The 27,167-nt window shown below is 35.8% G+C and overlaps 3 protein-coding genes across 3 annotated transcripts; all 3 read right to left on the reverse strand.

The window, feature by feature from the left end:
• Positions 1-1,210: 1,210 nt before the first annotated feature.
• LOC115964463 (UDP-glycosyltransferase 83A1-like) lies at positions 1,211-2,428 on the reverse strand. Its single transcript, XM_031083770.1, has 2 exons — positions 1,957-2,428; positions 1,211-1,746 (listed from the first exon to the last, which is right to left on the reverse strand). Exons 1-2 carry the CDS (start codon positions 2,426-2,428, stop codon positions 1,211-1,213), a joined length of 1,008 nt encoding a protein of 335 aa, XP_030939630.1.
• Positions 2,429-4,401: 1,973 nt separating this feature from the next.
• Positions 4,402-10,462, reverse strand: LOC115964464 (UDP-glycosyltransferase 83A1-like). The gene is made up of 2 exons (XM_031083771.1): positions 10,348-10,462; positions 4,402-4,724 (listed from the first exon to the last, which is right to left on the reverse strand). Exons 1-2 carry the CDS (start codon positions 10,460-10,462, stop codon positions 4,402-4,404), a joined length of 438 nt encoding a protein of 145 aa, XP_030939631.1.
• Positions 10,463-21,341: 10,879 nt separating this feature from the next.
• Positions 21,342-23,856, reverse strand: LOC115964465 (UDP-glycosyltransferase 83A1-like). The gene is made up of 3 exons (XM_031083772.1): positions 23,382-23,856; positions 22,290-23,004; positions 21,342-21,654 (listed from the first exon to the last, which is right to left on the reverse strand). Exons 1-3 carry the CDS (start codon positions 23,854-23,856, stop codon positions 21,342-21,344), a joined length of 1,503 nt encoding a protein of 500 aa, XP_030939632.1.
• Between the last annotated feature and the right edge of the window lie 3,311 nt (positions 23,857-27,167).

The following is a 27,167-nucleotide window of genomic DNA, read 5'->3' on the forward strand; positions in this document are numbered from 1 at the left end:
GACTTTCCTTAGTACTAAATCTCCCGATACAAACAACCTGCACTTGATGCTTTGTATCTACGGGTGATCCTTTTGATTTTTGTAACTTTTAGAGTTCTTTAATCCACATTTGGATGAATTGGTAGTAGCTAGGTACAAAATCTTAGGCGCATAGACGTCACAACAACTCTTGTTATGCATGTATGTCTCTGTCTCAATGATGATAAACATAAATTATGTTTAAAAAAAAAAATGTTTTGGAACCCTAGTGCACAAATTCCAAGAAGGTCAAGTCATCATGGGCTAAAAATAAAATTTAATGTTTAGTTTTCGCAAAGCTCGATAGATCAAGAGATATCAAGATTCATTTATTCTCGATATATCAATGGGTATTGAGACCAGCAATTCAGCTTTTTTTGAGCAATTTTTTTTAATTGTCTTGTGTTTTCAATAATACCACTTGTTGATGAACAATATGTTATTCAAGTACACTAGAAACTAAGACTCAATTGCATATAAAGTGCGTTTTGATCTTGGATATGCCAATACATAAAATTATGACTCTTACAATCATCATTGAAAAAAATAACACTTTATATTTCATTGGACTTCTTCCTGCAGAATTCTTTGATGCAGTTCTCTCAGGCTTTTTATTAACTTCAATTACAGAAATGATTGATGCTTCAAACACAATTTTTATTTCATAATAATATAATATATGATATGATACAAGCATGCAATTGAGATTCATGAGTTGGCAAAACAAAGGCTAGTTGCTATTAATGATTCCATTTTTGCAACTTTATTTTTTTAGCAAGCTTGAATGAAATTGCATACTTCAATAGACATAGAAACAATAAAACAGAAACACTCTAAAAACATCTTAATGCTTTATTTGTTCAATAAAGCTTTCAAAGTTCTTAAAAGAAGATCCACCTTCAGTAACACTCTTTTTAGCCATTTCCTTCAGCTTCAATGCATTTGTTTTTATACCATCATCAATGATCAAAGTTTTTATCTTTGTGTTGATTTCTCGCCTTGTGATAATCCCATTTTCGTCTGGGTTCAACCCTAAACCAACCTTCCAAAAATCACATATGTAACTTTTATTTTGGAATTGATCTGCAAAGTAAGGCCAACATAGAAATGGGACTCCCATGTTTATACCCTCCAAGGTTGAATTCCATCCACAGTGACTTATAAAACATGCAGTAGAAGGGTGAGCTAGCACCTACTCTTGAGGTGCCCAACCAACAATCTTTCCACTATCAGCTATTCTCGATCTAATCCCATCCAAGAATTCAGAAAGTGCTTCATTGGCGATATCTGACCGAATAACCGACAAGAATGGTAGGCCTGTGAGTTCAAGTCCAAGTGCTAGTTCATCAAATTGTTGTTGGTTGAAGGTTGAGGTGCTGCCAAAGGAAGCATAAATAACTGAACCCACAGGTTGTTTATCAAGCCAACTTAGGCAAGTTGAATCCTCCGGCCAAAAGCTTCCAATATGATTTTCCAATTGATTGCCCGAAAGTAATGGACCAACAGGTATGATCCCAGGAATTAAATTTAAGGCCAACAAGTCAAGTTCATAGAATGAGTTGCAGAGAAGCCATTTGCATAGTTTGACACAATGGTTCATCTTGAAAACATATTGAAAAAAAATGTTTTGCATCCATGATTCTCCTGGGAAGCTCCATGGAAACTCTGAGCTTTTCCATGCAGGGATTTCCTTTGACAGCCAAATCAAGTCATTTTTTATTAGAGTTCCTACAGGGTCATCATATTATTTTTATCAAAACCAAACAAAGTACCATATCATGTATCAATTGTTTAATTTAAAAATAACCTTCATGTGAACCTTAACTTCTTTTTCATTTTTCTCTTCATCATTTAAAATAAAATATTAACAGTGAATGAACTTTCTTCATTTCAAGTGAAATGGAGAGACTAGGAGGTGTCAAGAATACTAGTTATTACCTTGAGTATCTATAATTCCATCCTCAATAAGCTTTGGGATATGGAATATAAGGGCCAAGTTTGCTGGTCCAGCAGGCCAAAATGCAACACTTTGAATTCCCATCTTCTCAGCAACATCAAATGCCCACGCAACTGTTACATCAGCAATGACACAAATGATCCGATCATCAGTAGATTCGTTAATTTTCTCAATCAAGTCCTTGAAATGATCTGGCTTAGTTTCTTGAAAACTATTTATTAGTTTAAGAGTATCAATTTGATCATCCTCGGGTTCTAGACCGTCCGGGAGTGAAACTAGCCTTATCGGGCTATTCGCTGGCATTTTAGTTGTTAATCTTGCATTTATGAACTCGGTGGTAACAAATGTGACCTTGATCCCATGATCAACAATCTGGTGTGACAACTTCATAAGTGGGGCAACATGGCCCTGTGCTGGAAATGGTATGACTAGCACATGTGGTTGGCTACCCATGACAAATTCAAAATTCCAAAATCTACAAAATAACATATGGAAGTCATATTCCAATTAAATCATAAACAATCTCTCTAGTAAGTCTCCAACACATAGGTAGAATAAGAATAGCATCACCCTTTAAGACTGCAACAATAAGTCAAATTTATTTATTTATTTTTTTAATGTGAGAAGAGATACAATAAGTCACAAGAAGTTGAATATTTGACAGGCTTAAGATGGTCTCATAGAACTATGTGTTTAAGAGCTAGTTTGAAGGTTAAAAACCATTAAATAAAACAACATATTATGAGCAAAAAGCAGTATAAATGGTAAACCACAAACTTGATCTTAGCTAAAAGGACAAGAAAGGGATTGGTAATTCATACACTACTGTTATAACAAGATAACTGTAAAATTTTTGTTTTGATAATAAAACAGGAACATGAAGAGAATGACCTCAGGGGAAGAATTGAAAGAAAAATTTATCAATGTAATAACATGTACCAAATCAAGACAATAATCTTAATTAATATCCCCCCTCACAGTTTAGCTACAAAATTAGTTGTAATCTTAGGCTACAAAATTAGTTGTAGTATTAAGCTACAAACTTACTTAATATATTTTCATTGGAGGTGAATTTTGACAAATCTACTATTGGATTACATCTTCTTCTTATATCCTCCTTGTTTGTAAAATTTCAAGAAAATTAAAGATCAATAGCTATGTCATCAATAAATTTTTTAAATTGCAAGTTTTTGTAATTTAAAATTATGCATAAAATATAAGCTTATAGATCATATTGTAAATAATATCCAATTGACATAAAATTTAACATGTGTATTAAGAGTGTAAAAAACATACAATTCAATGGTTAGATTTTCAAAATATGTTGTAATATTTATTTTAAGTTACAACCAATTTTATAGCCTTAAGCTATAACTAATTTTGTAGCTAAACTTTATTCTTTTTTTGATAATTCGATAGTTGGGGATAGAGGATTCTAATATTGGATATCTTCATTTGAAACACCAAGAAGTACCAACTAGTTGAATTACAAGACTCTTGGTAACAAAAAAGAAAAAAAAGAAAAAAAAAAAGATACATTACATTAGGTTCTCAATCAAATTCAAACTTTGACCATCAAATTTCATAAATAAATGTATTGAATAAGGTAAAAGCAGAACAAGTAACTCTAGTTCATGAAAGGGTTGGTGTGAAACATACAAGAAGTCGAATTGAAGATCCAAAAAAATATTAGACAGGCAGCTATGATCTATGTGTGTGACAGTGTGTATAAGGCCTTAAAACTTTAAAGTGAAAAGCTCAAAGGAACTAAAAATTGAAGAGTAATAGCTGGTTTAGTTGGCTTTTTATAGCTCATTCTTGCAAATGTGAAATTGGATGTGACAATTTAAGGTGCATGCCTTGCAGGGTTCTCAAGAATTTGATCTCTAGTCTTTTATTTATTTATTTATTTATTTTATCTCTAGTCTTAAATTAATGTCCATTGACTATTCCATCAATTTAGGCCCTGGAAAATAATTGGAGCTAGATTTCTGATTTAAATTAAAGTAATTGGACATAAAGGTGATTGGGTATTTGGGAATCCAAAATTTCTTGGGTTTTGCTGGGGATAGTGAATTCCAGTGCAAGCAAAATAACAAAATATTTTTTCAAGATTCATCCATATTAAAACTGTTAGGCGAGCCTTTAATAAGAATCATAGGTAAACTAAATAAAGAGAATAAAAATTACTTTAAATTATATGACTGAGTGACGCTAATAAAACATCCTCTTGAGGTCATAGTTAATTTGATTTCTATATTTTGGTAGTAGTTAATTTGGTCAATGTCAAGAATACTAGTTAGTTATTACCTTGAGTGTCTATAATTCCATCCTCGATAAGCTTTGGGATCCGGAGTGTAAGGACCAAGGTTGCTGGTCCAGCAGGCCAAAATGCAACACTTTTAATTCCCATCTTCTCAGCAACTTCAGTCTTCAAATGCCCACACAACCGATATCCCAGCAATGACACAACTAATCTGATCATCATAAGATTCGTTACTTTTCTCAATCAAGTCCTTGAAATGACCTGGCATAACTTCTTGAAAAATATTTATCAGTTTAAGAGCATCAGTTCGGTCATCCCCAGGTTCTAGACCATCTGGGAGTGAGACTAGCCTTATCAGGCTATTCACTGGCATTGTAGTTGTTAATCTTGCAATTATGAACTCAGTGCTAACAAATGTGACCTTGATCCCTTGATTAGCAATTTGGTGAGACAACTTCATAAGCGGCGCAACATGGCCCTGTGCTGGAAATGATACAACTAGCACATGTGATTAGCTACCCATGACAAATTCTACTTTATACTGCCACAAAAATTTTAACATCCACAAATTCAAAATTGCAAAATCTGCAAAATAACACATCGAAGTCATATTCCAATTAAATCATGAACAATATCTCATGTAAATCTCCAACACATAGCTAGAATATGGATAGCATGATGCTCTAAGAATGCCAAAAAAAAAAAAAAAAATTGTTTTTTGAGAAGAGCTCCAATAATTCACAAGAAGCCGAATACAGACAGGCTTTAGAATGGTCTCATAGTTTGAAGGTAGTAAAAAACAAGGAAAGAAAACAATATATTATGAGCAAAAAGCAAGATAAATGGTAAATCACACACTTGATCTTAGCTAGAAGGCTGAGAAAGGCATTGGTAATCACATACTATTGTTACAAAAGGATAACTGTAAAATTTCCGATTTGATAATAAAACAGGAACATGAAGAGAATGACCTCAAGGTAAGAATTGAAAGAACAATTTATCAATGTAATAACATGTAGCAAATCAAGACAATAATCTTAAATAATATCCACATATATTTTTGATAATTTGATAGGTGGGGGAGGGGGATTCGAATGGCAAAAAGACAATAATCTTAATACACAATAAGGATATATATATATATATATATATATATATATATATATAAAAGAAAAGAAAAATCAAATATAGGGTAAAACTCAAATATAGTACTTTAGGTTCTCAATTAAATCCAAACAATTAGTTGTTTTGAATTTAATTTTTCTTAGAAAAGATAACACTAGTTGTGTTTTACCCATATATGTAATTCAAACTTTGACCATCTAATTTTTTAAATTAATGTATTAAATTAGGTAAAAAGCAGAACAAAATAACTCTAGTTCATGAAAGGGTTGGTGTGAAATCATACAAGAAGTCAACTAAAGATCCAGCAAAATATCTGACAGCAGCTATGATCTGTGTGTGTGACAATCAGATAGTGTGAATTAACTATTAAGGCCTTAAAACTTTAAAGTCAAAAGCTCAAAGGAGCTAAAATTTGGACAAAAATAGAAGGTTTAGTTGGATTTTTATAGTTCTTTCTGGCAAATGTGAAATTGGATGCAGCAAGACAAGGTGCATGCCTTGCAGGTTTTAAAGAATTTGATCTCTAGTCTTAAATTAATATCCGTTGACTATTCCATCAAATTAGGCCCGGAACAATAATTGGAGCTGAATTTCTAATCTTAAATTAAAGAAATTGGACATGAAGGTCATTGGGTATTTGGAAAACCAAAATTTCTTGGGTTTTACTAGGGACACAGTATTCCAGTGCAGGCCCAATAACAAAATATATTTTCAAGATTCATCCATATTACTATTACGCGTGCCTTTAATAAGAATCATAGACTAGGAAGCATGGTCACAAATCACAATTACATTTATGGCCTGTTTGGAAGTTAAAAAAAGGAGGGAGAGTAGAGTAAAGGGAGGGAGAGTAATTCAATTACCTTGTTTGGAAGTTTTTTAAGGAAGGAAGAGGAGGGGTTTGGAGGGGTTTCAACTACCTCTAACCCCCCATTTTTAATTCCCCTAAATTAGAGAGATTTGGAGGGAGAGTAGAGTAGATGAATTATTGACCAAATAAATTCCCCAATTTACCCTTTCTAAATTAACAAAATTACAAACCAAAAAATTAACATAGATCCTTCTTTTCTTTTCTTTCCCTTAATATTTTCCTCAATAACTACTAACTAAAAAATGATTTTCCTCAGTAACCAAATAGACGATCAATTATTTGATTTTGAAAAATCTTCAAAGCATATTCTCAGGAATCAAACACAGCACCAGGTCGTTGTATATTATTTTTAATTGATCAACATGTTGCTTCATGATTGAAGATATAAACAAAATAAAATTGATCAATTTTCAAAATCCAAGAATAGGAAACAAAACAATCCAATCGAACAGAGTAAAATTCACAAATCTAGTACACCTATCCCCCGTTTGGTTGCTGAGAAAATAGATAAAGCCAAGAAAAAAAAATCTCATCCATCTGAAGTTGACGAAAATGAATGTCACCTACTTTGAACAAAAACAAACCAATCAGATCACCTACTTTTTTTTTTTTTGAGATAAAAGATAGGTATTGTATTAATAATATCAAACAGTATACAAGCTAAGGATACCCTGTTTTAACGTATATAGAACAGGGGAAAGGAAAAACAATGATTATAAGGACAATATGCTCATCCGATGCTCATCAGATCACCTACTTTGAACAGAGTAAGATTTACATATAGAGTACAATTATATCACCGTTTGGTTGTTGAGAAAACAGAGATAGTCAAAAATAAATGAAATCTTACGAAAATCAAAGCGAAGCTTCACTATGCACATGCACATACACCTTGTTGTGACTGATCTGATAAAATAATAATTTTAATGTCTCTATTGTTTTGCAAACTTGTGCGTTTCCAATAAGGAGGTTTCCATTCTTGACATCTAGAGCCCTGTAATGTTATTGAATGAGAGACTTCTAACGCAAAGTTTATTGTTTCTGGAGCTTTAATATCCTAAAATTTTCTTAGAATTCTATGCCCTTCATGGTGGTGATGAGAAAGGATTTTGTCTAAGTCCATTATGAAGAGTTTTGCAGATATTTGTTACTGGTCAATAAAGAAACTATTGGTATCTGTATGCAAGTTAAAGAGCACTCATAACAATAAAAAAAATTTCTTATGGGGGATGGCATTTTCTTGTCATCCAAACAGCAAAAGAACAGATTTAAAAAAAAAAAAGTTTTTGCTTTATTAATTAGATAAAAAAAAGATTTTCAAATATGGGTAAATTTGTCTATTTAAATCATTTCCTCTCATTTCCATCCTAATTTTTAAAACATCCAAATAAGAGGAAGGGCTAATTACTCCCTTCCCCCTTACTAATTTTAAAAACATCCAAATAAGGTGGAGGATAACCATTCCCCTCTACTCTCCTCCCTCTCTAAACTTCCAAACAGGCCATTATGGGTATGATATACAGTGGTGGAGCCAGGAATTTAGGTTAGGGGAAGCAAGATTAAAAGACAAGATTAAAAGTAAAAAACTAATCTAAAAAAATAATCAATATTAATAACAAAATAAATAAGCAACTATATGCTAATGTACTTGTCATATAGAATCTAACATAAAATGTAAACTTTAATTTGGCTTTTCACACCTAACTTAATTTACTCAATTGCCCTCGACGATTTTTCATATTTTGAAACCGTTGCATGATTTTTTCACATTTAATAGTCTTAAATATATCTTTCTAAACAATCATTCATCCATTGATCTCCCATTCAATTGCATAGTCGATTTTTAATTATGTTTATTACTGAAAAAACTCTTTCATTAATAGCTGTTGCAACTGGTAAGATCAATGCCAAGGTCACTAATGAGTAAACCAATGGATATGAAGCATCATTTTTCATTTCTACCATCTTTTCAGCAAGCTGGACAATTCCTTTAAGTGCTGAATGCTTTTAAAAACTCAACAAAAACTCTAAGTTACAAATTGAAAGAGACTAGTATCAAAAGATTTTTTTATTTTTTTTTATTTTAATGTGAGGCATCCTTTACTCCTTTATACTATATATATATATATATATATATATATATATATATATATTTATAGAGTCCTATTAGTATTAGTATTAGGTTGTATACTCCCTTTTTCATTTGGCAGTAGGATCCTCTTTTCTTTTCTTCTTTTTTTTTTTTTTTTTTTTTTAATCCACAACCTAATGTCTTTTGTGTTGGTGGCGCATGTGTGATATATGTACCATATTAGAACTAAAAAAAATTGAAAGTTCGGGGGGGCGCCTGCCCCCCCTCGGCCCTGTACGTATATGACATGACAAGTTTTGAAAACTTAGGACACAGGTGCCACAGAGATACATATATTAATTATGGAGTTATTACAATAAACCTATTGTAATTTGATTTGAATTTACATTGCCTACCCGTGATTTGAAAATTGTCATATTGTCTCTTGTAACCCACCTTTAATAAAAATAAGTGTAAATATGTATATTTGCTTCATTTTTATGTCTCTCTAACAAACAAAAAAAAAAAAAGAGAAAATAAGACTTAAAAGTTGGAGTTCTGTAAAAATTAAAAAAACCTAACTTTGAAGCAAATGCATCTTTGAAAAAGCATTCCACAATCACATAGATCTATAAGAAAATTTTTACAGAAAAGAAGATCAAAGAAAATTCAAATGGGCTCACTATAGACTTTAAGCTTACTACAATTTAGTTGGGCTTGTGATCATATTCAAAGAAACTCCTTTTGACAACTTTCTTATTACTAAGGAATTTCGTCAGACACATCATAGGTACCAAATTCAATAAATCTCAATCACAAGTCTTTTGCAGTGGTAGGAAATAAAAATCTACACAGATAATAGTAGATTTACCCTTGTTTTTGTCTTGGAGCCCAGCGTTGTTGAAATCGACTTTGGAATTAGAATTATCTTTCTTCTTAGTAGTTCTTCTGTCTTTGACTTGTACTTGCCGATGAGCAGCGGTGGCCAAGCTGGTGGTAGCGATAGAGGAGTGAGGATCATCTTTGGATTTGGTATAACATCTTTTCTATTTTTTTTTTTTCTTTCCTTTGTTTTTTCATCATGTTGTTCAGCGTCAATCTGCTCTCTCTCTTTTTTTTTTTTTAAATTTATTTTTTGCATTTTTTTAAAATATATATAATGACAAAAATGTAAAATAGTATAATATGTGTAATATGTTAATTTTTATAAGATGTAATTTTATCAATTTTAATTAATAATAAATAATATTTTTCTTATTTAATGTAATAAGTAAATTTATATAAGTTATATTTTTGATTCTCTCACTTTTCTTTTCAACCAAATATAAAAGTTTTTTATCTCTCCGCTTTTCTGTTCTCCTAACTAAATACATACGAGAGAAAACTAAATATTTTTTATCATTCCACTTTTTTTTACCTCTTCTCCCATTTTCTTTGAAAAAGTGACCTTTGAATACCATTTATAGGGTTTGAAGTTTGAATTCTAGTGTGTGTGCCCAAACATATTAAAGCCCATTATGTGAGTGCCTTGCTCGTATGTGAATTAAAAAAAAAAAAAGAAAAATGATGCGTGAATGATAAAGAAGAAGGGATTGATAACTAGTCACTCAAAAGTCCAATTGAAATTAAAAAGAAGGGTAGTCAGCCACAACTCTAAAGAGAGAGAAAAAAAGAAGGAAGATATTTTTTGAAAACAATAATTGAGAGAGAAGGTTAAAAAAATTGAAGAAACACAGCATGAGAAAGAGGGAAAGATTGAAGATGGAGATGCAAGGTTATAAATATATCTCTCTCTCTCTCTCTCTCTCTCTTTTTGACATAGGCTGTATCTCCAACGTGTCTTCAACATGTCCAATAATTTCTTAAAAGAAAAATGGGGTGGGACACATAACCATATCTTGTTTCTGCTCATAGATTTTTTATATTCTGATCTCTCTTGTCTTTGCATCGAACTCCCTCCTCCGTGCATACAAATCTCCTTGAAGTAACCACTCCAGTCTTTTTACATTTATTTACATACTCTTTTCTAATACTAAAACCAGCCTTTCTGCCATATTCATTATAAAAATCATATGCATTTTCATCTTCTTCAAACTCCATCCCTTTAAATGGGGTAGATTCCATGGGCACATTAGAAGGAACATGTATTTCCATCATTATCCCTAGAAAAAATTGACCATAAATTTATTATAACTTTCACCTATCATTTGTTTTCAAAATAGAGATGATTTAAAAAAATGAGATAGAGTAAAAATGAAAGAGTAGCCAAAGTAAAAATGAAAGAGTCATTGGAAGCAAGGGAAAATTTGGCTGCTGAATGAGCAGTAGAGTTATGGCATCTACTAATCCAACTAAAATTGCAAGAAACAAAAGACATAGCCAAGTCTTGAATGTCAGCAATCAAATGGGAAATAGACCAGGCAGAACAGGGACCATTGGTATGGATAGACTAGGCAATCAAATATGCCATATACTAATAAAGATTCAATCTTTATTTCAAAAAAATAAAAAAGATACTCCAAGAATCATCCAACCATTATAAAGATTCAATCTTAATCTCAAAAAATTAAAAATAAAAGTTCAGATAGACTCTAACTTGCATCCAGCCATCAAAACAACAATATAAACTCACCAAGACAACAATATAAATGCAAAAAAATTGAGATGGACTCCAAGAATCATCCAACCATTATAAAGATTCAATCTTTTTCTCAAAAAATTAAAAATAAAAGTTCAGAAAGACTCTAACTTGCATCCAACTATCAAAACAACAATATAAACTCACCAAGACAACAGTATAAATGCAGAAAAATGAGATGGACTCCAAGAATCATCCAGCCATTATAAAGATTCAATCTTTATCTCAAAAAATTAAAAATAAAAATTCAAATAGACTCTAACTTGCATTCAGCCACCAAAACAACAATATAATTAAACTCACCAAGACAACAATATAAATGCAGAAAAATGATCAAACATCAAATAAGATAACCATAAACAAGTTTTACGGATATACCTCTGTTTTGGCAAGATAGAAACAGAGATGTGCTCTGAACTTGTTCTCTGAACCTTTGAACGTGTTCTTTGAAGCTTTGAACGTGCACGTTTGGTTTTCACTTTTACCTCCTAAAAGAGCTGTAACTCTCTCTCTCTCTCTCTTTTCACTTTTATGTTTTATTTTTTTTTTTTCTGTTTTCTAGTAGAATTTGTCCGGTTGAGTTAAAGGGCCCTCTAGTTTAAGTGTTTAACCACAGTTAAGATTGATATTGAGTTAAGTTATGAGCTGTCACGTTTTTAACCCTTGTTATTTTTCAAAAAGATCCTGTCCATGGAATGGACACTCTCCATTTCAAAGGGAAATGGAGAGGATTGGATCCCAAAAAAAAAGGGAACAAATATAAGTTTTGTTTAACAATTACATAAACAATTGACTAAATTTCACGCAACAGTGTTTTCTAAATTTCAGGAATAATGTTTAATTCTTCTTTATTATGCATTTGCATTTTGCATAGTGTTTATTCTTTGTTTAACTGAAAATTTCAGGAATAATTATTTCATAAATGAACTGAATAGAAAAAAGTACCTCACGCAACTTTAGCAGCAGACTGTAAATTCTGTAATTTGTTTTCACGCTAGCCTATATATTTATAATATAGTCGTTTCTTCTGAATCCGAATCTAACAGATGTAATCCCCAGAAATCAGAAAGTTATAAAATTATTGGAAACTTGGAGTTGGTAGAGAGAGAGGAAGTCGATAGTTCAAGACAGAATAAGTTAGGAGAAAATCTGGTGAATCAATTATCAAATTGACTAATTGAGAGAGGGGAAAAGATCAGAGTACCTTCGCTGCTGATACAGTGGCTCGGTTATGGGTGGAACCGTGGGAGGAGAGAAGGAAATTGAGGATGAAGTTCTTGCGTTGCATACAAGGACTTCTGCGTATAGCACATGGTTGAACGTTGAAGTTTTTTGTTTTTTGTTTTTGTTTTTATTTTTTCAGTTTTTTTGATTGACCGTTGAAGTTTTTGTTTCTTTGGTTGAACGTTGAAGTTGAACTGATCTTTGAGCGTTCAAATCACCATGCAAAAATTTAAATTTATTTTAGATCAATAAAAATAATAATAAAAATCTGACTTTTTTTACTATGGATAAAGTTTAGTTACAAAATTAGTTATAACTTAAAACTACAATTTTAGTCAATAAGATAAACATTATCACATATTTTGAAAATATAACCGTTGAATTGCTTGTTTTTTATGTTCTTAATACATATGTAAAATTTTGTATCAATTGGATATTATTTATTATATGACTTATAAACTTATATTTTATACGTAATTTTAAAGTACAAAAAATTGCAATTTAAATAATTTATTGATAACATTCCTGTGGGGACCGGCCCAGAATAATAGGTTGACTGGGCCCTGGGCCTGTCCGAGAACCAGTCCGTCCGAAGAGACATCATGGTCCAGAATCCTTATTTAGGTCCACTGGGGTAAAGAGAATATGTCCGAGGATGAATTCCTCCTCGGACACTGCAAAATCCAGATCGAAGGTGTGTCCCAGCCACTGTAGTCCATTCCCCAAATCCGCAAAAAGGAAGAAGACCCAAAATATCTCAGCAAAGGCTGCCACCACCACATTAAATGTATCACAACTACTCTCCTGGCCGCATTAATGAGGAGAAGACCCCTGAACAGTGCTACCTTGGCCACTGCAACTCACAAAAAATTGATAAGGGTGTCTGATGGGACATGTGCTCAAGTGGGGGTTTGGATGATCAACAAGTGTAAAGCTCAGATGATAGGAGATGGCCTATATAATATGTAAAAGTCCCCCAAGAGGAGGGGATGAGAGACGGAGAAAAAGAGAGGAGAGAACACTTTAGAGAAAGTTTATTTGCATGAATCTGTGCCCATTAATCAGGTTTGAGACCTGATCATTTGAGAAGGATCTCTCTTCACTGCTATCTCCTTTTGTTCTTGTTTTTGTATCCCCTGAACCCATGCAACAAACCGTTTAAGCTAACTGAAACCCAGTTCTTCAGCCCATACTCCACAAAAATTCATTGTGTGGGACCTTTTGGGTCAAGACCTGACCAACGAGGATCGGGTCAACTAAAACCGTGTCCCTACAATTGGCGCTGTCTGTGGGAAGAACTAAAATATCAGTAAGCACAACGGTCGAGCATGGCAGAACTAGGTCCACATCAGGAGAATCCTTGCCAGGCTAACCCTCAACAGACAGAACCCATTGAGTCCCAGCGGCAAAATAATCCTGCCAACCTAGGCAGCAGAATGCATCGTGAGGGAAGCGTACATATTACCCAGACGAGCCAAAGTCATACGCAGATAGATAGTCATGTATCCCAAAGGTGAAACAGTCATCAGGCCATGCAGGGAGAGATAGATGACCTGAAAAGGAAGTTGCGACGTACGTGGCGAAAGCGATCTCCCTCCAACTCAGATGCGTCCTCTAATGAGGAGGACGTGAGTTATCGACGGAGATCGAGAACACCCCCAAGTGAAACCTTTTCTTGCGAGAAGGAGTCTTACCCTGTACGAAATTATGAGAGCCCATCCAGCAAGGGTTTGGGAAACGATGCTATGAATAGGGCACTAGACCAGATTTCAAGATCACCCTTCATGTATAGAATTGAAGGGGCTAAGTTGCCTCAACGCTTTAATCAACCAGCGTTCGCCATCTACAACGGCTGGCAGATCCGGTGGAGCACGTGAGTCAGTTTAACCAAAAAATTGCTATCTACTCACAAAATGAAGCCCTAATGTGCAAAGTCTTCCTATCCAGCTTAGGACCAATGGCGATGAGATGGTTCAATAGCCTGAAGACAAATTCCATAGGCTCATATAAGCAGCTCACTCAAGCTTTCTGCTCTCGCTTTATTACAAATAACAGAGTCCCTCGACCCCTAAGTTCGTTGTTGTCCTTATCCATGCACGAGGGAGAGACCCTGAAGGCATGTTCGGTTAGATATTGGGAGCTGTATAACGAGTTGGATGAGAACCATGACGATGTCACTATCAGCACATTCAAAAGCGGTCTCCCCACCGAGCATGGCTTAAGGAAATCTCTCACTGGTAAACCAGTTGCCAACGTTCATCAGTTGATGGATAGGATTGATAAGTACAAAAGGGTGGAAGAAGATCAGCTACAAGGAAAGGGAAAGGAGAAGATCATTCCCCCTAAAGCGAATGATTTCAGGTCGGAACGATATAACCATAACCAGCCGAGGAGAGATTTTTCGAGACAAGCTGGACAAAGTAACCTGCAAACGGTGAATGCCATGTTCAGAGAGCTAGTACAACAAATGCTGGAGAAAGTAAGGAACGAACCCTTCTTCAGATGGCCGGGAAAGATGGCTGGAGACTCTTCAAAATGTAACCAGAACCTGTATTGCCACTATCATCAGGACCACGGACATACCACTGAGGATTGCAGGAATCTATGGAATCACCTAGATCAGTTGGTCTGAGAAGGAAAGTTACGTCACCTTTTACACCCCTCGACCGGTCATCCGAGCCAGGCAATGCAAAAGCCTCGAAAAGATGTATCCTTAAGACCCCCCATAGGAACGATCCATGTCATCCTCGCCACTCCAGGAAGAACTAGGTCATTTCCTTCCAGGGTGCTGTCTGTGGCTCGGCTCTCTGCCGAGGACGAGGGAAGAGAATTTAAAAGGTCTAAAAAGGGAAGCTCGTTAATATTAGGATTCTCAGATGAGGATAAGAGGGGAACTATCCAACCTCACGACGATGTCTTAGTGGTTACGCTGAGAATCGAAGGCTTTGATGTGAGAAGGGTGCTGGTAAACCCGGGTAGCACAGTAGAGGTAATGTACCCTGATCTATACAAGGGGCTGAACCTGAGGCCGGAGGATTTGACGGCTTATGACTCTCCCCTTATCAGTTTCGAAGGGAAGACTGTTACGCCAAAAGGGCAGATCAGACTACCCATATAGACTGGGTCAGAGGTGGTGGAGGTGAACTTTATCATGGTCGATGCCTACTTGCCCTACACAGCGATAGTAGCCAGGCCATGGATCCATGCCCTAGAAGCTGTATCCTCCACACTTCACCAAAAGGTAAAATACCCATCTAGAAGCCAAGTAGAAGAGATTCGTGGAGATCAGGCCATGGCCAGGCAGTGTATGATGGCCGCCATCTCACGTTGATCCCATGCCGACGGTTTTCTCCACCTCACGGTTTTCTCCACCTCTGTCCAAGATTGGGCCTCAGCTTCAGCTAAGCTGCGGTTGCTGCGACAGAACTCCTCAGCCACAAACACCTGCTGAGTGATCTGCCAACAAAACAAAAATTGTCTTAGAATGCAACAATGTCTAATGATTTAACGAAAGGGTAGAAGGGTCACTTACCATTGCAAGGTCCCTCTTAAGGGATAGAAAGAGCTCGAGCTGAGAGAACCGCCTGTAGGCCTCTATATCCCGAGGGAGGAGTACTGGCTGCTCCAAAGCCTCAGCTATGTACCCTGCTCGACCCCTGTTGTATTCTCGGACCGATGCAATGTAAGGGATAGCAACCCCATCTAGCTCCAACTTTGGGCTCCAAGTGCGTGGTTGAACACGCACTTCAGCCCGGTTCTCCTCCTCTCGGCTCTCTACGGAGGAAGCCCTTTTATTCTTTTGCCCCCGGGTGGTTTTTTGCTACTTGCCCTGGCGAGGCACCACCTCGCCTTCCTCAGGGATTTCAGCCGGCCTTTTCTTTTTTAAGTCCGAGTTAACCTTGAGGCCGAGGTCAGAAGGAACCTGAGGAGCGACTGGAGGAAGGTCCTGGGTCTGCGACTGAGCAGACACCTTCGAAGATTGACCTTTTCCTCGGGAGGAGATCAATTCTCGTAAGGTTTTTCCTTTGCCAGCCATTGTCTACCTCCTCGTCTGAAGAGTCGTCTGAGCAGGCTATAATAATCGGAGCGCCGACCATGGAGTTTCGATCCTGCTCCCCTTCAGGGTCTGAAAGCTTAATCAAAGGGGCTTGATCAACCTCCTCTTCAAAATAGAACTCGTCTATCTCCTCCTCAAGAGAAAGACAAGATGATTCGGTCTCTCCTTCAATTGGCGCAGCAACGTCAAGGTTGTTTGGCGGAGGCAGTTGCACGGCTGGTGGAAGATTCTGAACGCCAGGTAACATGACTGGCTTGAGATCTTGTCGGGCCAAAAACTTGGGCTTGGATACGTCAATCCTAGCCAACCTTGGACTACCAGCTCTTATGGCATGGCCAATGGCTTGGAAAGAGTGGGTTAGTGGTCGGTAGCCCAAAACCAAATGACACGCGCGCAGCTGCCCGTCCTCGGTGGCGTAGATTTCTGACCTTAAAAGATAGTTCAAGGCTGAAACATTCACGTGGCTCAGCTTGGGAGCAACCAGAGCTCTATCTGCAATACAGCCGAGAAGGGGATTAGAGTTAAATTATAAAATTTATGACTCTTAAGCAAAAAAGAGAGTGAATCCGAAGAGCTAAGCCCCCTCCCTAAAGGATTGGCCCTAAAGGCGCCGCACCTGGAATTCCTGCCCGAGTTGGACAATGAAAACCATCGCTCCACTCTCCTGAGGTAATGAGGAAGTCATCCTTCATAGTTTTATTGGATATGGGGAGGCAGGAGATTAGCCTAACCACCTCGGACTGAGATTTAAGGTAATACCCTCCCTTCTCGACGTAGTGGCACTCGTACAGGTGAACCACATCATGGCAGGTCAGGCCTAGACCCATCCGCTCGTTTAAGACATCTATACAGCCTAATACCCTGAACATGTTCGGAGCGCACTGATGCAGTGTCAACCTATGGTGGAACAAGTAGTCCCGAGTAATCCTACGCATGGGGAGTGTCATTCCTCCTTCAATAAAGGCAATCATAGGAATGACAACTTCACCCACGTCTCTATCTGTCAATACTCCTTCTGGGGGACAGTACCGTAGAACCACCCCCTGCAGGATGTGGTATTTTACCCTAAAAGCCTCCATGGCAGCCGGAGTGTTTACTAGGTCTTTGAATCTACCCATCTAAGATGAACTGGAGGGACGGAAATAAAAACCGAGGAGAAAAGTGAAAACCGAGGAGAAATTCGAAGCAACAAAATGAACGGAACTTATGAGTACCTCCACAAACGACCAGTAAGATGCTTGAAGATCTCTTCTAGGAAGGACGCTTCGCAGAAACGGTTATGAAAATCTGAAGAACGGAAGTGTTCGTAGATCTCTGGGCGCTGAAGTTCTCTAGAGTTCTCTAGACTTTTGATATGCGGATAAAAAAGAAAAAATGAGCCTCTCTAGTGCTTTATATAGCAAAAGGGAGAGAAAAAATCACTCCCGCTCAAAAATTCAAGGAAAAATGCTGGCCGTCAGATCTACGCCTCGCTGTTGGATAAAGGAGACATAAAGCTACCTAGAGTAAATGACCGCATCTCGTAAATTGTAGCGCGTTAAAAGTAACTGCCCGCATGCACGAACCAAGATCTCATTAATTCCATCCTTTGTAAATGTCAAAACCCCGCTTTTCTCCTCAGAAGGAGATCAAAAACCGGAGTTTTGAGGGGCTATTGTGGGGACCGGCCCAGAATAATAGGTTGACTAGGCCCTGGGCCCGTCCGAGGACCAGTCCGTCCAAGGAGACATCGTGGCCCAAAATCCTTATTTAGGCCCACTGGGGTAAAGAGAATATGTCCGAGGACGAATTCCTCCTCGGACACTGCAAAATCCAGATCGAAGGTGTGTCCCAGCCACTGTAGTCCATTCCCCGAATCCGCAAAAAGGAAGAAGACCCAAAATATCTCAGCAAAGGCTGCCACCACCACATTAAATATATCACAACTACTCTCTTGGCCGCATTAATGAAGAGAAGACCCCTGAACAATGCTACCTTGACCACTGCAACTCACAAAAAATTGATAAGGGTGTCTGATGGAACATGTGCTCAAGTGGGGGTTTGGATGATCAACAAGTGTAAAGCTCAGGTGATAGGAGATGGCCTATATAATATGTAAAAGTCCCCCAAGAGGAGGGGACGAGAGACGGAGAAAAAGAGAGGAGAGAACACTGTAGAGAAATTTTATTTGCATGAATCTGTGCCCATTAATCAAGTTTAAGACCTGATCATTTGAGAAGGATCTCTCTTCACTACTATCTCCTTTTGTTCTTGTTTTTGTATCCCCTGAGCCCATGCAACAAACCGTTTAAGCTAACTGAAACCCAGTTCTTCAGCCTATACTCTACAAAAATTCATTGTGTGGGACCTTTTGGGCCAAAACCTGACCAACGAGGATCGGGTCAACTAAAACCGTGTCCCTACAATTCCTATTGATCTTTAATTTTTTAAAATTTTTGCAAGAATGGAAGATATAAGAAGATGATGTAATCTAATGGTAGATTTGTCAAATTCACTCAAATAAAAAGATATTGAGTAAGGTTATAAACTAAAGTTATAATCAATTTTATAGCTAAACTTTGTCCTTCTACTTTTTACTCATTTTTTTTTTTAAATACTCTCATTAAATTAGGGGAAAATTGTAGTAAACTCAAGTGTGGTTTAACCCAAAATCACTTTTCCTATTTGTGGTTAGTGTTACTTTATCCATCTGAGGTAAATTCTGTTTGTTTTCTGTAACCCACTTTTGTTAAAAACATGAATAAATATGTACTTATACTTTCTTTTTATGTCTCTCTCTTCCCAAATCAAAAAACAAGTAAAAAGTTATCGAAAAAAAAAAAGTAAAAAGACAAGAGAAAATAAAATAAAAAAGCGCTATTTGTAAAAAATTGAAGAGGAAGGAAATCTAATAGTTCATCCAAAATTCCTATCAAAATACAAAATTTCTCATAACACATTCATTCTAGGATTAAGAAGCATTAAGATTCAACCACCAAATCAACCAACTAAAACCAAACCAAAGTGGAAGGATATTTCGGCCATAGTAAACAAAGCCAAACAAAAAAACCATTACAAGAACACCACATGATTTTAGGAAAAAATAAAAAAGGAAATCCACAACCTAATCAACCTTTTTTTTTTTTTTTTTTTTTTTTTTTTCAATACTGGGTGTAACATTTAGTTTCTATGGAAAAATAATCTATAAAATCAGCTATTGAATGACCCAATCAACCTGACCAGTGCGTTGCCAAGCCAAATTTTTACAATTTTATCAAAGTGTTCGTACCTTCACCACAAGGGGACTTCCTGGTGGTGACGTGTAGATACTTGGTGGGGATTTTGACCGGGTCCTTAACCTCAACATCTTGTCACCAAGAACCAAATCCACACAAACCTTTTCAATATATTTACGCTCTTTTAATTTTATGGATCTGCTCCTTTTCCTCTAGATCCGGCTTAATTTTGAACCTCCTAGATCAAACAAAACCCCAATCCTAAGTTCCAAACACAAACCAGATCAAAGAAAATTCATATGAGCAAACCAATGAAAATTCCTACGTAACAAAAATTTCCATGAGAGAGAAGAGAAGAAAGTTTTGGACCTTCTGGTCTGACGGAAGGAGGTGAGAGACTGTCCCAGAAAGAAAAAAAGAGAAACAAATATAAAATTGGTGGAAAGTGGGTTAGCAAGCAACAAATATAAAATTAGTAGAAAGTGGGCTTTAGCTATAAAATTGTGGAGATTTGATTTGGATTTGATTTTTTTGGGTTTATGTTCTTCGTGTTTAAGATCTATGTGAATGGAAAGAGTGACCAATTCCATTTTGATCTTATTTCTATTGTGTTTTTATGTTATTGGGGGGGGGGGGGGGGGGGAGAGAGAGACATAAAAAGGAGAGCAAAAATACATATTTACCATTGTTTTTAACAAAAGTTGGTTATGGAAAATAAACGAAGTTTACCTCAAGTGTGTAAATTGAAACTTTTCAAATCATTGGTAGGCAAAATAATTTTAGGCCAAAACACAGGTGAGTTTACTGCAATTACCCTTTAAATTGATTAGGGTAAATTGCAAATTACACTCCTAAAATTTGGGGGTGTTTAGACTTTATATCTTGAAGTTTCAGAATTTGGGTTTTACTACCTAAAGTTTGTGGGTGTTTTGATTTTATAGCCTAACGTTTTAGAATTTGGATTTTACCCCCTAAATTTTAGGAGTGTTTGGATTTTACTCCCTAAAGTTTGGAAATATTTGGATTTTACACCATTGTTAGGTTTTTAGCCGCCTTAACACAAAATGTTCAACCTAATATTAAGTCAAGTTGATTAACAAGTTTGTTATTCAAGTCTAGGTTAAACAATTATGAGCAAAACAAATATAATGTGGAAAGTAAAGAACACAAAAATCTGATGACTCAGGAAAATCCAAACCAGTAAAAAACCTGGGAAGGATTTAACCTAGCTATTCTCAAGGTAAAAATAGATCCACTATGAAAGAATTGAAGTTTTACAAAAGGACTTAGACTACTAACATCCTAATGCTACCTCGAGTAGAAAACTTACTACCACGACCACATGATAGATCTGAGTCCATAGACTACTTACTGCACCAAACACAAGTTCTTCTACTTGTGACTTTAAGACTTCACTCAAAGGTTTTGTACTTTGAAGGATCCTTGTGCAACAATTGAATCACCACCAAAACTTAATTTCAAATCTAGACTTTAGGAGAGCTTTCCTTGTGTTTTAAGGAAAACACCTCTCAAATCTCACACGAGAGAAAACAAAAAGCTATTCAAAGACCTCTAAAACGTGGTTAGAGTTTTTTCTTTTATACTAGGAGTGAAACACATGACCCTACACATCATATGGGCTTGGGCTGCGTTTGAAATTTCCGCAGAATTTTCTGATCTACGTTTAAAATAAACTACACATATTATAATGAGTAACCATCATATAATGAATAAACATCATAATATATAAACCATAAACAATGCATCAAAGTTTGTGAAATAAGAACAAAGAACATACATCTCAAAATACATCAAAAAAACTACTCCCCCTATCTCATCTATCACACTCCCCCTATCTCTATGCACTCCCCCTTTTTGCGACGTATTGCCAAAGGGAAATCATGGCTGATCCGAGGGTGGAGCTGGTGGAGAGGCACCACTAGTGGCAGCAAGCTCAGCTTCTAAGGTAGCAACCTCATTGAGCAAGTCCAAGAGCAGTTGTCCATGTGCAGACTGGACTATAAGTACGGTCTCCAACATAGATCTAGTAGAAATGGTGGTAGATGTGGATGGCTCAGGATCCACAACAGCAGTGGGATCCACATACTCCTCAGTTGAAGGATCACTAGAAGGATGACCTCTAAATGCGTCACCTATAGAAGACTCAACTCTAGGACGTTTTAAGCTAGCTTTTAATTGAGCTACTCTTTGCCTAAGAAAGGAGGCACCAATAGGAGCTATGATATGTACATGCTTAGAAGCAAACGTTTAGTTTTTGCAAGGCACGATAGATAGAGAGATATCAAGATCATTTATTCTTGATATATCGATGGGTATCGAGACCAGCAATTCAACTTTTCTTGAGCAGTTTTTTTGAGTAATCTTGTGTTTTCAATAAAACTACTTGTACCACTTGTTGGTGAACAATATGTTATTCTTAAGTACACTAGAAACTAAGACTCAATTGCATATAAAGTGCTTTTTAATCTCGGATATGCCAATACATAAAAATATGACTCTTACAATCATCATTGAAAAAAATAACACTATTTATATTTCATTGGACTTCTTCCTGCAGAATTCTTTGATGCAATTCTCTCAAGCTTTTTATTAACATCAATTACAGAAATGACTAATGCTTCAAACACAATTTTTATTACATAATAATATAGTATATAATATGATACAAGTATGCAATTGAGATTCATGAATTGGCAAAACAAAGGCTAGTTGCTATTAATGATTCCATTTTCGCAACTTTATTTTTTTAGCAAGCTTCAATGAAATTGCATACTTCGATAGACATAGAAACAATAAGACATAAACACTCTAAAAACATCTTAATGCTTTATTTGTTCAATAAAGCTTTCAAAATTCTTAAAAGAAGATCCACCTTCACTAACACTCTTTTTAGCCATTTCCTTCAACTTTAGTGACTTTGTCTTTATAACATCATCAGAGAGCAATGCTTTTATCTTTGTGTTGATTTCGTGCCTTGTGATAATCCCATTTTCATCTGGGTTCAACCCTAAACCAACCTTCCAAAAATCACATATGTAACTCTTATTTTGGAATTGATCTGTAAAGTAAGGCCAACATAGAAATGGGACTCCCATGCTTATACCCTCCAAGGTTGAATTCCATCCATAATGACTTATAAAACATGCAATAGAAGGGTGAGCTAGCACCTGCTCTTGAGGTTCCCAATCAACAATCTTTCCACTATCAGCTATTCTCAATCTAATCCCATCCAAGAATTCAGAAAGTGCTTCATTGGCGATATCTAAACGAATAACCCACAAAAATGGTAGGCCTGTGAGTTCAAGTCCTAATGCTAGTTCATCAAATTGTTGTTGGTTGAAGGTTGAGGTGCTACCAAAGGAAGCATAAATGATTGAACCCACAGGTTGTTTATCAAGCCAACTTAGGCAAGTTGAATCCACAGGCCAAAAAGTTCCAATATGATTTTCCAATTGATTGCTCGAAAGTAATGGACCAACAGGTATGATCCCAGGAATTAAATTTAAGGACAACGAGTCAAGTTCATAGAATGAGTTGCAGAGAAGTCAGTTGCATAGTTTGACAGAATGATTCATCTTGAGAGCATATTGAAAAAAAATGTTTTGCATCCTTGATTCTCCTGGGAAGCTCCATGGAAACTCTGAGCTTTTCCATGCAAGGATTTCCTTTGACAGCCAAATCAAGTCTTTTTTTATTGGAGTTCTTACAGGGTCATCAAATTATTTTAATCAAAACCAAACAAAGTACAATATCATGTATCAATTGTTTAATTCAAAAATAACCTTCATGTGAACTTTAACTTCTTTTCCATTTTTCTTTTCGTCATTTAAAATAAAATTTTAACGATGAAATGAACTTTCTTCATTTCAAGTGAAATGGAAAGACTGGGAGGTGCAAAGAACACTGGTTAGTTATTACCTTGAGTATCTATAATTCCATCCTCAATAAGCTTTGGGATAAGAAGTATAAGGGCCAACGTTGTTGGTACATTAGGCCAAAATGCAGCACTTTGAATTCCCGTCTTCTCAGCAACATCAAATGCCCACGAAACTGTTACATCAGCAATGACACAAATGATCCGATCATCATCATCAGATTCGTTAATTTTCTCAATCAAGTCCTTGAAATGATCTGGCTTAACTTCTTGAAAACTATTTATCAGTTTAAGAGCATCAGTTTGATCATCCCTGGGTTCTAGACCGTTCGGGAGTGAAACTAGCCTTATCGGGCTATTTGCTGGCATTGTAGTTATCAATCTTGCATTTATGAACTCAGTGGTAACAAATGTGACCTTGATCCCATGATCAACAATCTGGTGTGACAACTTCATAAGTGGGGCAACATGGCCCTGTGCTGGAAATGCTATGACTAGCACATGTGGTTGGCTACCCATGACAAATTCAAAATTCCAAAATCTGCAAAATAACATATGGAAGTCATATTCCAATTAAATCATAGACAATCTCTCTAGTAAGTCTCCAACACATAGGTAGATTAAGAATAGCATCACCCTTTAACACTGCAACAATAAGTCAAATATATTTTATTTTTTATTTTTTTCTGTGAGAGGAGATACAATAAGTGACAAGAAGTTGAATATTTGACAGGCTTTAGATGGTCTCATAGAACTATGTGCATAAGAGCTAGTTTGAAGGTAAAAAACCATTAAATAAAACAACATATTATGAGCAAAAAGCAGTATAAGTGGTGGACCTTGTAAGGTTGAATTTAATCAACCATCTTGTTGGCTTTATTCCGTGCCAAATTTGCTTGTATTTCAGCATTTAGTAACCCTGTATTTAGGTGAGTTTGTTGTAAGGGTAGTGAGTGAGATAGAGTATTGAAATGCTCAAGAGTGTGCAAGAAAACAGAGAGTCGCGACTTTATCTGGCGGGTGACTCACGGCTTCAAGCTGCCAAAAGCAGCACACGTGCCAAGCATGCCAGAAGTTGAAGCGTCATGCTAGCTGGAGCACTACAGGACAAAATAGGACAACTGGCAGTTTTGTTACCGCGCGGCTAGATCTCGTGACTCAATCAAGCCACGAGCCACCCCTGTTTTGTAAAACCTGACTCTTCACATTCCATTCTCACCCCAGTATAAATACCCCTTATACCCATATAAGAAAGAGAGTTTTGAGAGAGAAACCCTAGAGAAAAACAAGATTGATTCATCTACAATCTTTACATAAGAGTCTCTTCAAATTCCTTAACTCTCTTCCTTTCCATTGTTAAACCCTTGAGAGGTCTTTTACCAAAACCTTTTCTCACCATATCCATTACTGTGAGAGGGTTGTTTGGTGTTCTGGGAAACAGTTAGGAAGGAACCAATCTACATTGGTTGATGCTATGGTCAAGTAGCGAAATCCAGGAAGCTAGAAAAAAAATAGATTCGGCGCAACCTCGTTGGAGCAAGAAGCTTGAAGGGCTTAGGTGCACTGGGTAGATTAGGCTTGGAGGGTCTATTGCTGTCCATGTATCCCAACTACATTTGCTAGTGGATTACTTACTGCTCAGAGGGCGGCAAAGAGGTTTTACGCCAAGGGCTTCGGTTTCCTCTTCGATAACACATCGTGTGTTGTCCTTGTGTTTGCATCTTCCTTCCCTTTTATCTTTGCCTTTTATTATCTGCTGTGAGTTGTGATTTTAATTGGCTTAGATTGTTTACTAATTCTGTTTTATAGTTTTTGTTCATTTTCTACGCACTAGTTGTTTGACATAAAGCTTGAATTGGTTATTTTGTAATTGGGGGTCTAAACGTTCAAGGGTGTTTTACACACTATTTGAATTTTCAAAACTGAAGCTTTAGTTGGGCTAAGTGGAACTGAAGCTTGGTTGGATGGTTTATGGAAGAAAGAGAGAATAGTTGAATAAGTGGAGAAGGAGATAAGGAGAAAAAGTAACAAAATGAAAATACAACAAAAAATAAGAAATGATTGAAAGTTAAAATATGTGGCTGAGGGATAAGGAGTAGTGTTATTATCCACACAAACTCTCTCTTCTATTTCCAAGACAATCAATCTTAAAAGTTTCAATTTTGAAATTTTACTTTCAATTTGTTTTTTGAAAACTTTTTATTTTTTCTGTACTTATATTTAAATTTAAATTTTTATTTTTTAAGTCTTAGATAGATAATGTAAGACTGATATGATATATTGGACTTGGCCCATTTTTATATGTTGAACTAAACATATAGGATGGATAGTTTTCAAAAAAAAAAAAAAAACATATAGGATGGATATAAATTTAATAACTATATACACACTTTTAACTCAATGCATATATGGTATATATGTATTAGCAGTAATCCCGAAACGGTACACCGATATAAATCGGTACCGAAATATTTCATTTTTTTGAATAAACCAAAATGCCTTCCGATATGGTATTGACTTCCTTGGCCAAGAAAAGTATTGGTAATTCATATACTACTGTTATAACAAGAAAATTGTAAAATTTCTAATTTGATAATAAAATAGAAACATGAAGAGAATGACTTTAGAGTAAGAATTGAAAGAACAGTTTCTCAATGTAATAACATGTACCAAATCAAGACAATAATCTAAATTAATATCCCCCCTCAAAGTACATATTTTTTTGATAATTCAATAGTTGGGGGTTGAGAATTCTAATCCTGGATATCTTCATTTGAAACACTAAGAAGTACCAACTAGTTGGGTTACAAGACTCTTGGCAAAAAAGAAAGATACATTACTTTAGGTTCTCAATTAAATTCAAATACTTGGTTGTTTTGAATTTAATATTTCTTAGAAAAGATAACACTAGTTGTGTTTTACCCATATATGTAATTCAAACTTTGACCATCAAATTTCATAAATAAATGTATTGAATAAGGTAAAAGCAAAACAAGTAACTCTAGTTCATGAAAGGGTTGGTGTGAAAACATACAATAAGTTGAACTGAAGATTCAGAAAAATATCAGACGGCAGCTATGATCTATGTGTGTGACAGTGTGTATAAGCCCTTAAAACTTTAAAGTGAAGAGCTTAGAGGAACTAAAAATTGAAGAGTAATAGATGGTTTAGTTGGCTTTTTATAGCTCATTCTTGCAAATGTGAAATTGGATGTGGCAATTTAAGGTGCATGCCTTGCAGCAGGGTTCTCAAGAATTTGATCTCTATTATTTATTTATTTATTTATTTTATCTCTAGTCTTAAATTAATGTCCATTGACTATTCCATCAATTTAGGCCCTAAAAAATAATTGGAGATGGATTTCTGATTTAGGGTTTGTTTGGATTCTGTTTATTTTATTGGAACTGAAAACTTAGTGCTGAAAGTATTATAAATAAAGGTAAAAATTAATTGAAATAGTATAGCAGAGCCTATGAATTGTACTAAAAAGTACAATGGAGCCCATGAATAGTATAAAAAATAAGATAAATAGTAAAATAATTTTAATTTTTCATTGGTATCCAAACACACACTAAGAGTCTATTTGAATATTGCTTATTACTGAAAACTGAAAACACTGTAGCAAAATAATTTTTAAATGTGTGAATAGTGCCGTAGGACCCAGTTTTAAAGTTGTTTTTGTTGAAAAAAGTACTTGTAGGTCCCATAAACAGTGCACGAGACCCACTAAAAAAATGCACCCACTGGGAAACGCACAAAACGTACTTCCCAAACTCACACTTAGTGTATGTTTAGCTTGCACTGAAAATAGCAAACATGCATGTCTGCAT

This window comes from Quercus lobata, chromosome 10 (genome assembly GCF_001633185.2).
Source record: "Quercus lobata isolate SW786 chromosome 10, ValleyOak3.0 Primary Assembly, whole genome shotgun sequence".
Lineage (NCBI taxonomy): Eukaryota > Viridiplantae > Streptophyta > Magnoliopsida > Fagales > Fagaceae > Quercus > Quercus lobata.

Excerpts from the sequence above, each read along its gene's own strand:
- LOC115964463 (XM_031083770.1), bottom strand. The coding sequence starts at position 2,428 with ATGGGTAGCCAACCACATGTGCTAGTCATACCATTTCCAGCACAGGGC. Across the intron at positions 1,747-1,956 it reads TGGAATTATAGATACTCAAG|GAACTCTAATAAAAAATGAC; the intron begins GTAATAACTAGT and ends ATGACCCTGTAG.
- LOC115964464 (XM_031083771.1), bottom strand. The coding sequence starts at position 10,462 with ATGGAAATACATGTTCCTTCTAATGTGCCCATGGAATCTACCCCATTT. Across the intron at positions 4,725-10,347 it reads TGAATATGGCAGAAAGGCTG|CACAGGGCCATGTTGCGCCG; the intron begins GTTTTAGTATTA and ends TATCATTTCCAG.
- LOC115964465 (XM_031083772.1), bottom strand. The coding sequence starts at position 23,856 with ATGGGTAGCCAACCACATGTGCTAGTCATAGCATTTCCAGCACAGGGC. Across the intron at positions 23,005-23,381 it reads TGGAATTATAGATACTCAAG|TCTGCAACTCATTCTATGAA; the intron begins GTAATAACTAAC and ends GCAACTGACTTC. Across the intron at positions 21,655-22,289 it reads AGCTTTATTGAACAAATAAA|GCAAAGAGTAGCTCAATTAA; the intron begins GCATTAAGATGT and ends CTCCTTTCTTAG.